The 11,209-nt window shown below is 48.3% G+C and overlaps 1 protein-coding gene across 1 annotated transcript; it reads left to right on the plus strand.

The window, feature by feature from the left end:
* Window positions 1–4,224: 4,224 nt before the first annotated feature.
* On the plus strand, window positions 4,225–6,097 carry SP5 (Sp5 transcription factor; the record flags this gene model as incomplete). The annotated part of the gene is made up of 2 exons (XM_084249586.1): window positions 4,225–4,275; window positions 4,973–6,097. 2 exons carry the CDS (start codon window positions 4,225–4,227, stop codon window positions 6,095–6,097), a joined length of 1,176 nt encoding a protein of 391 aa, XP_084105712.1.
* Between the last annotated feature and the right edge of the window lie 5,112 nt (window positions 6,098–11,209).

Genomic DNA, 11,209 nt, shown 5'->3' on the forward strand with positions numbered 1-11,209 from the left:
CAGGGCAGTTAGGCAACACACTACTGTAAAGAGCCAGTGGGTTAAGAATTTGTTGAAATGACCTAAACAAGGTACATATTTTTTAAAATCAACTGAAAATAAGTGACCAACTATCTGGACTTATTCCACAAGCTTGATCCCCCAGTTGCTTCCAGAAAATGCCCGGCGGGCTTGGGTGCACAGTAGGAACCCCACCCAGCGTTTTCAGCAACCACTGTTTTGGAGTGAATCACCGGGGTTGCAGAGTAGGTCTGCCAAAGCGCGGGTGCCTCTGCGGGTTCACCTACCCGCCTCTTCTTACAGGTTGCAGCGCGAAGAAACTGAGATACAAACTTCCCAGCTCAGAACCCTGCTGCTAGGAGAATCACTAGAAGAGCGGTTCGGTTCCGCTGTGTCTGCTGTTGGTGGTCGGCTGGTATTCAACCTCCACCACCAGCCCCCCACCCCCACCCCCGCCACACCCTTCAGTTAAAGTTTGCTCCCCATTCGCCTCTCGTCTCGCTCTCTTCTCCTCCGGCAGGCTGTAGAACCACAGAGGAGTTCCTGGGTCCTTGGCGCACAAACACACCCACCAACAAAAGAAAGCCCATTAAATCTTCCCTCCTGTGAACTCAGCCCCAGAGAATACCTCTTTGAACTGACCCCCGCAGCCTCCGCCGAAGCCCCGCGCCCGCTGTCTGGGGTGCGCTGGGCCCTCCCCTGCGCTCTCCCTCCCTCCGGACTGCGCACTTTTGCAGCGCTCTGGGTCTTTGATGTCTCTTTACATTACCGGGGAGCAGCCACATGCTCTTCCCCGGCGCTGGGCTTTGTGTAACGGAACTGACATTTGGCCTTGATACGTGTATCTCTTGGTGATAGTAACAAATTTCTAAAATAAATATTGTACTTTGATCTCCCCGCACTGCATTTTTAATGGACGGTCTGAATGTTACTTCATTATGAAAAGTTTTTCAGGCGCACCAAATGTAAAGGAAGGAAGACCAAAGAGCATCTTTCCCCACCCCCTTTGTAAAGTTTTCCAACTTCAGCAGGGGCCTGAAGGTCTGGGGTCCGGGTGGGCGTTCACAAAAGGAGGTGAGGCCAAGAACAAGGACTGGGAATAGTCAAGAAAAGGCCAACTTTCCGCAAAGCACTGTCCTAAAGACTTTGCATATATACCTCTTTTAAGCCTACCGGCACTCCAGGTGAGCGCTGCTATACAAGGTGAACACTAATATTTCAGATTTACAAGAATGGCCATTCTACAAATTGGGAAACTGAGGCATAAACAGGTTGATTAATTGGCTTGCCTGAGTCAACTAGAAAGTGACAACTAAAAATATGGTTTCAGATTTCCAGAGTCCATCCCCTTAACTATCATGCCACTGTTCTCTTTTGCACTGCTGTTCACTGATGATGATCTTATTGACTAATGGGGTCCTCTTGGAGAAAGAGTTCTCTCCTATGACAACTAAGGAAATAAATTGACTTGTCTTGACTTTTTGTTTAAAAATAGCGACAACAGGGCCTCCCTGGTGGCGCAAGGGTTAAGATGAAACCTATGAAGCTATCCACAGCCACTACAGCAGGAGTACAATCCCCAGCGGGGGAGATACCCACATGGTGCAGCAGACCTCTCCTGTCTCGCCCGCTGCTCCCCTCAGCAGTGTATTTCAGTCAATCTGCCAGTTCTGTTCCCCGCTCTGTCTCTGGTGAATCCTTTCACACACACACCCCACATCTCTGGCCTGTCCCCCAGCTCTTGTATGCATGCATAAGTAAATATTTTTTAAAAAATAGCAACAACAACAAAAGATAATAAAAAACCAGTGTCTTCCAGCCCGCCGGGGAAATCCCAGGGATTCAAAGAGCTCAAAGGAGCGGGCGAGGAAACACGCTAATGGGCCAGGCCCGCTCGACATGTGCAGGCGCAGGTGTCAGTTACCTGGAGCTCTGGTTTCTGATTTGAACCTCAAAAGGGCTCCTTCAGGTCCCAGGCTTTGCCGGGACTCTACCTATGACCAGGATGTAGAAAGGTTGGCTGGGCTGGAAGCAAAACACTGTTTCCTCCGGTTCCCCGTGCCCAGAGCACCCGGACCTCCTCTTCAGAAGGAGCCAGACCACATCGGCAGAGCTGTGAGTTCACTGCTCCTCGTTCCCGGGGACAAAGGACATGTGAAGTGCATGAGGTCCATTGTCTTCAGTACGATGTTCCTATTTCCCTGGTGGGCCCGGGGCAAGAGGGAATGTGGCATGGTGGCGTAGTGTTTCGACCCTGAGGGAATGCATAGGGCATCCGTATACAAACCAGGCGCTTAATCCGACGCCCGCTGGAGTTTGGGGGAGAAGGAGGCGGGTGGATCAACGGGTGGGGCCTCTCAAGTCAGTCCCGGGCTCGGGGCGGTTCCCGAGAGGACCGCGCTCAGTAGACTGAGTGCGAGATGGTTTGGGGGCTCCCCGCACGACCTTGAAGAGAGGAGACCGCATCCGCGGATACGGTGGATAGAGAGGTGGGTTGGCCAAGCCCAGGTGGCCCCCGCCGCTGCGTGTCACGTGGGCCGCGGCCACCCGCAGGTGACCTCGGCGGGGATCCCTGGCCCTTAATCCTTCCAGAGCGGTGAGAACCCCTCGGCGTCCCGCCCCTTCCTCCTCCGGCGTCCAGGTTCGCGGGTGAGGACACCCCCTGACCGCACCTTCGCGGCAAGTCGCATTTTGCGTCCTGGGCAAGAGGGAGGAAGAAGGCCGACTTTCGCTGCTTGGTGAGGCAGGGCCTGCTACCTAGGGGCTGTGGGACACGTTCCGGTGTGGCGTTTGCCTGACCTGGGCAAAGCATCCCGCACCTGCAAAACTTTTACTTCCTTCCAAAGGTTACAGAAACAACAGTTTTTATTTACTTTTTTTTTTCCTGATAGAGGACCTCCTTCGGGCTATTTGTGGTTTGAGTAACAACAGCAAAAGGCTTCCTCGACAACGCCTGACTTTTTTTTTTTTTTTTTTTTGAGTAGTTTCGTGATTAGCCTGTGCGACTTGAGAAAGCGCACAATCGCTCGGCAGGACTTCGGAGGAGAAGTTGCCAGCATCGCTGGGGACGTTCGGTGGGGCCTCAGAGATGAGCCTCTCGGCCGGCCCTCCTCGGCATCCAGATCTGCCTGCTGGGGAGAGAGGTGCGGCACACACCGCCCCCCACCCGGGGCTATATTGTGGGTGGCTCTGGGTGTCCTGTCAAGTTTAGCTTAAAGCGAGCGCGGCACGGGTGGTTTTTCCCAGACTCGTTATTTGCAAAAGTTGTGACCCAAGAAAACTTGCAGGTCGCCAGCAGGAACGTCACAAGCACCCATCACTTGTCGGGCAGGCGGCCCCGGAGCGTGCGCGCCACCCACCGCCGCCCAAGGCGGACACTCGGCCCCGCCTCGGGTCACCGCTCCGCCCGCGGCTCCTCCCGGCCGAGCGTGGGGAGCGGAAGCACGCGGCCCGCTGGGCGCGGTCAGCCCGACGCCCCGCCCCGCCCCGCCCCGGGAATTCGCTGGATTAAGAGGTGTTCGCGGGCGGGTCGGAGTGCCGTCAGGGTGCGAAGTGTTTAAGTACAGGAGAGAGACGTCTCAAAGTCCCGGGACTGGAGTCTAAAGCAGATTTCTCTGGAGATAACAAAGACACTTTGTCACTTTGGGAGCTGCCTCTGTGTAAATCTTTAATTGCAATGGCTGGGACTGGGGGAGAGCGGGGTCCAGTGTCTAGAGCAACCCAAGCGCGGGTCTCCAGGCGGCAAGGCCCCCTTTGATCAGGAAAATCCAATTATTTGTGTATATACATTTCCCACATAGTGATTACTTCATTAATTGTCCCGCCTTTATCTCCTCCCTTCCCATCCCCCCTAATAATCAGTTCTTTTATCCAGACCAACAAACACACCATAGGAGCTTTGTGGATTCAAAGGATTTGCTTTCGCTTCTGAAAGAGCCGCTATTCTTTGATGATTGGGTAGCGGCAAACTTCAAAGCCATAAATCTTCCCTCTGACTGGCTGGCGGCCCAGCAAAGTCCTTATCAAATTCTTGGAGGTGATCCTGAAGCGCTCAGACTGCGCGCGGAGCGAGCGAGCGGGGCGCTGCGAGGGGCGCGGGCGGGGAGGGCCGGACGCGCAGCGCCGGCTCTGGGGAGGGACGCTGGGTGGCCGTTCGTCCTCGCCTTCGGGTCTCATGCCTCGGCTGCGCCCGGCTCCGCTGCCCACGGCTCGCAGGCTATAGCCATGGCCGCCGTAGCTGTCCTCCGGAACGACTCTCTGCAGGCCTTCCTCCAGGTCAGCGCTGGGCTGGGAAGGGGAAGGGTCGTGCGCGGATCTCCCCTGGTACTTGGTGTGCCCTGAATCTCAAAGGGAACCCCGCTCGGAGGGTGCCACAGGGGTCAGATCTAGGGGTCCTCTCGCGAACTTCACACATAACCTTAACTGTTGGGAGTGTGGCCTGTGGGGGAGGAGCGGGGGCGGGAAGGGACTCACAGGTCCGGAGGTGCGCGTGTAGCCGAGAACAGGGCCCCTGCTCACCCCGCTGGGCCCTCCTGCTGGTTTCAGCCTGAGGCGGGCGGGGGAGGAGTTGGAGAAACGTGGAAACGAGAGCTTAAAAGATGCGGAGGGTGGTTGGGCAGCGGGTGTGTGGGTGTTTCCATATCCTTTCTGACCGCGGAGCCGGGAGCGGCCCGTCGGATTCCTCTCCCCTCCCACTTTGTGCCTGCGTTCTCCGGGGCTGGATGGCGTCTCTTTGCACCGAGTAGTTTTAACAGGGAGCGCTCGCGCGGCCCGCGCGGCCCGCTTTCAGGTAGCGCAGGCACCAAAAGTTTTCCCGGACTGGTGGGTGCCGGCTTGGGACGCGGTGGCGGGAAGCGTTGGGGAGGGGCAGAGGGTTAAGAGCTGGCGTGGGGTGGCTGGCCGGCGGGGTGACCGCTCTTGGAGCGCTAACCTTTTGTCTCTTCTCCGCCCTCCCCTGCCGCCGGCCATGCAGGACCGCACCCCCTGCGCCTCCCCGGACCTGGGTAAACACTCGCCCCTGGCGCTGCTGGCCGCCACCTGTAGCCGCATTGGCCAGCCAGGGGCCGCGGCGCCCCCGGACTTCCTGCAGGTGCCCTACGACCCCGCGCTGGGCTCGCCCTCCAGGCTCTTTCACCCTTGGACCGCGGACATGCCCGCTCACTCGCCGGGCGCGCTGCCGCCCCCGCACCCCAGCCTGGGGCTGACGCCGCAGAAAACGCACCTGCAGCCGTCCTTTGGGGCAGCACACGAGTTGCCGCTCACACCTCCTGCCGACCCCTCGTACCCCTACGAGTTCTCACCGGTCAAGATGCTGCCCTCGAGCATGGCGGCACTGCCCGCCAGCTGCGCACCTGCCTACGTGCCCTACGCGGCACAGGCCGCCCTGCCTCCAGGCTACTCCAATCTGCTCCCACCGCCACCGCCGCCCACGTGCCGCCAGCTGTCCCCCAACCCGGCCCCCGACGACCTCCCGTGGTGGAGCATCCCGCAGGCGGGCACCGCTCCCGGGACCTCCGGCGTCCCTGGGGGCAGCCTCTCCGGCGCCTGTGCCGGGGGTCCCCACGCGCCCCGCTTCCCCTCTTCAGCGGCCGCCGCGGCCGCCGCCCTGCAGCGGGGTCTGGTGCTGGGCCCGTCGGACTTCGCGCAGTACCAGAGCCAAATCGCCGCGCTGCTGCAGACCAAGACCCCCCTGGCGGCCACGGCCAGGAGGTGCCGCCGCTGCCGCTGCCCCAACTGCCAGGCGGCGGGCGGCGCCCCGGAGGCAGAGCCGGGCAAGAAGAAGCAGCACGTGTGCCACGTGCCGGGCTGCGGCAAGGTGTACGGCAAGACCTCGCACCTGAAGGCGCACCTGCGCTGGCACACGGGCGAGCGGCCCTTCGTGTGCAACTGGCTCTTCTGCGGCAAGAGCTTCACGCGCTCGGACGAGCTGCAGCGGCACCTGCGGACTCACACGGGCGAGAAGCGCTTCGCCTGCCCCGAGTGCGGCAAGCGCTTCATGCGCAGCGACCACCTCGCCAAACACGTCAAAACGCACCAGAATAAGAAGCTCAAAGTTACTGAGGTCGGGGTCAAGCGGGAGGACCCGCGGGACCTGTGAGCAGAAGGGCTCCTCTTTGGGGAGGTATTAGGGGCAGCCTGTGGACAGGTGGCTGAGCAGGGGAGCTTTGCCCCTTTTTGCTGCTGGCTTCCCACAGCCACGCCAGGCTCCCAGCTTCCCTAGCCCCGGCCTCCTCGGATGGACCCTGTGCCCAGGAGGAGCAGAATAGGTAGGGTTGGAATCTCTGTATTAAGCAAAGGCATTTTCAAGCTCTAAACCATTCCCACCATCTGGGAGACCCACAGTTTGGAGGGGACCGCCCTTGGCTGACCTTGTATATAGGAAACACTGCTGAGTTTAAGCGGAAGGACCTTGTAAATCTCAAACAGAGCTCGGGGTTTTGTTTTATTTGGACTTTTTGTTTTTGTTTTTTACTATGACCGGGACGGACTTTGTACAGGTTATTTAATAGCTTTGTTAAAGAATAATTATAATAATTATAACATTAATTAAAATGTTACTTTTGTCCTCAGCTCCGTGCAGAGGTACAGCATGAAATGTCTGTAAAGCGATAAGTAATTGCAGCGTGAAAATAAATATGTTAACTCCGGGGTCACCTCGGGAAGACCCCACTGAGCTGGTCTCATTTGAGCTTTCTTTCTTCTGGGATGCTTTGCAAAGCTGTCAGGTTTCACTGGGAATTTGAAGGTTTGTGTAGGTTGTGTCAGAGGCTTCTTTGGTCTGGAAGGTTCTAAGCAAGTGTATTGGGTGCCTTGATGGAGAAAGTAGGACAGGGGCAGGACAAGATTTTCCCATCACAGCTTGAGACATGCCACCTTGGGACTTGATCAGAGACAGTCGGGCTTCTTTTATATACCTGATGCACTTAAACTACACATTCTTTTAGGGCGGATACCTGTGGCTTTCCGCTTCCTGATGTTCTCGGGACAGAGGTCACAAGCGGGCGGCGCTTTCCCCCTCAGCTGGCTGTGTCGGCGGCTGGAATGGTACTTGGCTCTCAAGGGCCTGTTCCCAGATGATGGCTTTTTGAAAGTTACAGAAAAACTAGGGGGCCCTATTCAGGGTGTTCTTTGCTGGTGGAAGAAAAGCGCCATTCCTGTTTTGCAGACCTTTGGTGATCTATACAATTATGTCTTCCTTGTTTCTTCTTAATCACTTCCTCTGGGGTCTTAACAGGTTTGTTTCACCATAGTCGATCGCTTAGGGATTTCTGGCTGAGCCTGGAAGTTACTACCATTTTGAACCTTGGGTTTGTTTTTTTTTTTAATCATTGATATAAACTAAGATTTGCTCAGGGAGGAGCCAGAAATATTCATAGTTGGAAGTGTGGAAATGGTTTCTTATTTTTGTCTAAAAACTGAAGTTTTGAAGTTTAAAGGTGTTTTTTAAATGTCTCAACTGGCTTGATGTTTTCTAATGTGTGAGCTTTAGAAACTGAAAACTTAATATTTGATTTAAGATTAGCAAAAATAGGAAAATATTGTAAATTTTAATATGTTAAGCTAGCCTCACCAATGCCAACTTTCAATAGAACTTGCTCACCTTTTCATGGGAATAGAAGTGTGTATGTACTGATTTACACACAAACTGTGACTGTGTCTTTTGTTTGAAATCAAACTGAAGGGTAAGTTCTTAAAAACTATGAGGGTATTGCTTGAGACTCACAGTAGTAAATAAAACACAAACATCCCTATAATTGAGGTGAAAATTACTTTTATACGCCTAAAAATAGCAGTTTTGATCTGGAACTTGGGATAAGACACTGAATAGCCATTAGAATCATTGTGGAAATATGAATAAATAAACCAATTACTCAGTAGAAATTTTGGAACTATTTAATAACAAATGGGTTCTTTGCCTGCTAAGAAATTTGAGTTAAATTTTCAAGAGTGGGGTAGTTTTGCAAGCAATAGTAATAAGAAAGTTGCTTGACAGTAATATTAATATACATCTAATGTGTAATCTTAATCTAAATCTAGATTATTGAGAATCATTTCTGTGAAGAGTTACAAAATCTTAGACTGAACCATGCCTTGGCAAATGATGGAAAGAGCAATCCTTATTAGAGAATGAAAATATCAACAGCTCTGAACTCAGAAAAGTAGAATTGATTCTCTCGTTGCAATGAAAAAGTTTCCTTATAACATCTTTGTGATTAATATCTGACACAGATAAAATATATGAAATTTATCTTAAAATATCATATTATAATTTTTAAGAAGCAGAAAAAAAATCATTTGCTGACAATAACTTTTTTATGTTTTCAAATTTTGAGAACCTTAAAAGTTTGGTAAAAGTATAGTCTTTAGTCTAGCTTGGTATAGCTGAAAGACTGTTCCTCATTGTACCACTGCAAAAATGTGTTCCAGTTACTTTAGAAAAAAAAAATGTTTATGCCATTATCCAAGTGGAGTCCAGGAAGCCACAACTATGGGATATTATTATTCAAATGTAGGAAAGCATTACACACTTATACTGAAAAATAAGCTAATAAGTGCTCAGTAATATAAGTTTGACGATGCAGAAAGGTATTAGACTGTGTAAGCTGTTAAAAATTGAACTGCTGCTGCATGCTTTGTCTACAGCCAAGGCACCATTTGGGACTTTAATAATTATTTTTACATAAATCAATATGTAAGAAATAAAAGTGTGTAATTAAGTATACTTAGCAGAAAATTTAATGAAACTCAAAAGAAGTCAGAAGCAAATTACTACTAAATGAAAACTAAAATTCATTTTTATTTGGACTTTTGCCAACATCAAAAAAGGAAGTTGAGTTACCAATTGTATACAAGTTGGATTTACTTAAAGTACTCAATTCAATTTTTAAAACTTATTGCCACTCTGTTAATTGCCTCGCATGTCAGTAGACATTTTACATTTTTAAGCAACTATTTTAGTAGCATACAAATAAAGAGAATAATGTCATAAGTGAGAAAATTTTAAATTAAGGTGACTTCTGATTATTTTTAATTTAACAGTCAATTGATAAATGAATCATTTTGACCAACTTAGAACATGGAGAAACTGAGTTATCACTAACTTGGGTAACTTGGAATTGTGTCTGAACTTGTTAACACTCCATACTTTCCTGCTTTTTCCAAGGGAAAATTGTGCACATTTATCTTTAACTGACCACTTGTTTGCAGTAGTTCTGGTAATGAATGAAAGTAAATATTGTAAAGAAATACAGCTGTATTATTCATCTCACTTTTAGTCTTTTCTAAGTTTCAGTTCAAGTTTAAGCTTTATATAAGTAATTGTGTATATTGTTTTAAGTTATTTTGCCTTAAATTAAGTCATACCAATTAATAAAATAATCTGGATGAGCATGCCTCTTATGGAAACCTACTTAAAACAATATTTGTAGAAAAGGCAGTTTTTCACTCCAATTTACACTATATTTCTATTCTAATATTGTGGGGTTTTAAGTAATCAGTTTAAAACAATGTCTTTAATATTTCACACTTACTTTGGTTCTGCTATGAGAGTTTCACAGAATGTTATTATAGCAGTAGCTGTGACTTCAAATTTATGTAAATACTAAGTTGTTTAAGGCCTTAAAATTGAAACCCTTTTACTTGCATTATCTCACATTAATTAATGACATGTTGAGGTAAATGGACAAAATCTCATCTCATTGAGAAATGGCTTGTATTGTATAATCAAATTCAATACTCAAGCTTTGTAATTATGGTGTTCTAAATTCCCAAACTGAGGTCCAATCAAAACAAGTCATATTAATGTTCTATGAAATATTGCTGCATTGATGTCTTCATGATAGAGGGGAACTTTATTTTTTTTTTAAAGATTTATTTATTTATACAAGCACTGGGGTACAGTCAGAAGAGCGGGAGGGTGAGAGAAGTCACCAGAGAGCAGAGGAGGCAGACTGAGAAAGTACACTGCTGAGGGTAGCAGCGGGCAGCCGGAGAGGTCTGCGCGCGCCATGTGGCCAGGGATTGAACCGGTGCTGCAGAGGCAGGCAGTGGGCAGCTTCAGGCAGTGGGCAGCTTCACAGACCAGCACTCAACCGCTGGGCCACCAGGGAGGCCCCAGATAGAGGGGAACTTTAAAAAGGGATGAGACCAAGGGTAACTTTGAAATAAAGATGCAAGCAACATAGTTTGATAAACCAGGAGGGAAAAAATCTGAAAAAAATCTAGATAAAAGTAGGTAAATTGATAATGAGATAGTAAATATTTAGATTGATATTAAAAAGGGGGGATAGTAAAAATTTGGGCCAAAAGGATATGTTTTATTATGGGGTCACTATAATGACTAATGTGGCATTCAATACATGTAAACAGTACATTTTTCTCTGTGGCTATTGGACACAGTACAATTTTGCATAAAGATCTTTGTGTCAATTTCTCCTCCCTTAACTGTTTTTAAATTAATTATAGGCATTATAAAAAACTTAAATAATATTCCTTACTACAATGAATAACTGATAATCGTTCAAGAAAGATGTAATCAAGCAGCTATGGACCATTAGAAATTTTTGATAGTTTTTCACAGCTATTTTGCTATTACAACTTTGTATTATCAAAGATTTGCACCTGATGATTGATGTGGCATACATTTTTATGCTGATATTTTGATGACTTTCCTTTCTAAACTTTACATTTTTCCATCCCTGTCTTTAGTAATTATACAAAAGCATAATCCCCAGTGGAATATTGAACACTTAATTCATAACTCAGTCCATGCATATGAGCTGTAGTTGTTTCTGCAGAATACATCATAATTTATATTAACTAATATCTTTTGGTTGTCTACCTAACACCAAACTTCAATTCCTGATATATGGAAAATCTACAACTTTCAAAATCTAAAGTTGTTTCAGCACGATGAAAATGCAGTCTGCCTATTATAAAATGGAAGTTTGTTTTATAGGAAAACTGCTCATCTAATTTTTTTCAATAGTTGACAAAATTCTGATTTCAAAAAATATGCTAAAATACTCTCAACTCTAAGTATCTAGATGTTACCTGATTTTTTTTAAATAAAATTAACTGTCTCTTCATATAGTCTTATGTTTGCATAATCTAAAGCCTGGAGGAAGAACATTTAACCCTCAGCTTAATTTCATCCAGTTAACAAGGCAAATATCAAAACCAAATCCTCATTTATACCTTTGTTTGGGAA

The sequence above is a fragment of the Talpa europaea genome (assembly GCF_964194135.1).
Source record: "Talpa europaea genome assembly, chromosome: 1".
Lineage (NCBI taxonomy): Eukaryota > Metazoa > Chordata > Mammalia > Eulipotyphla > Talpidae > Talpa > Talpa europaea.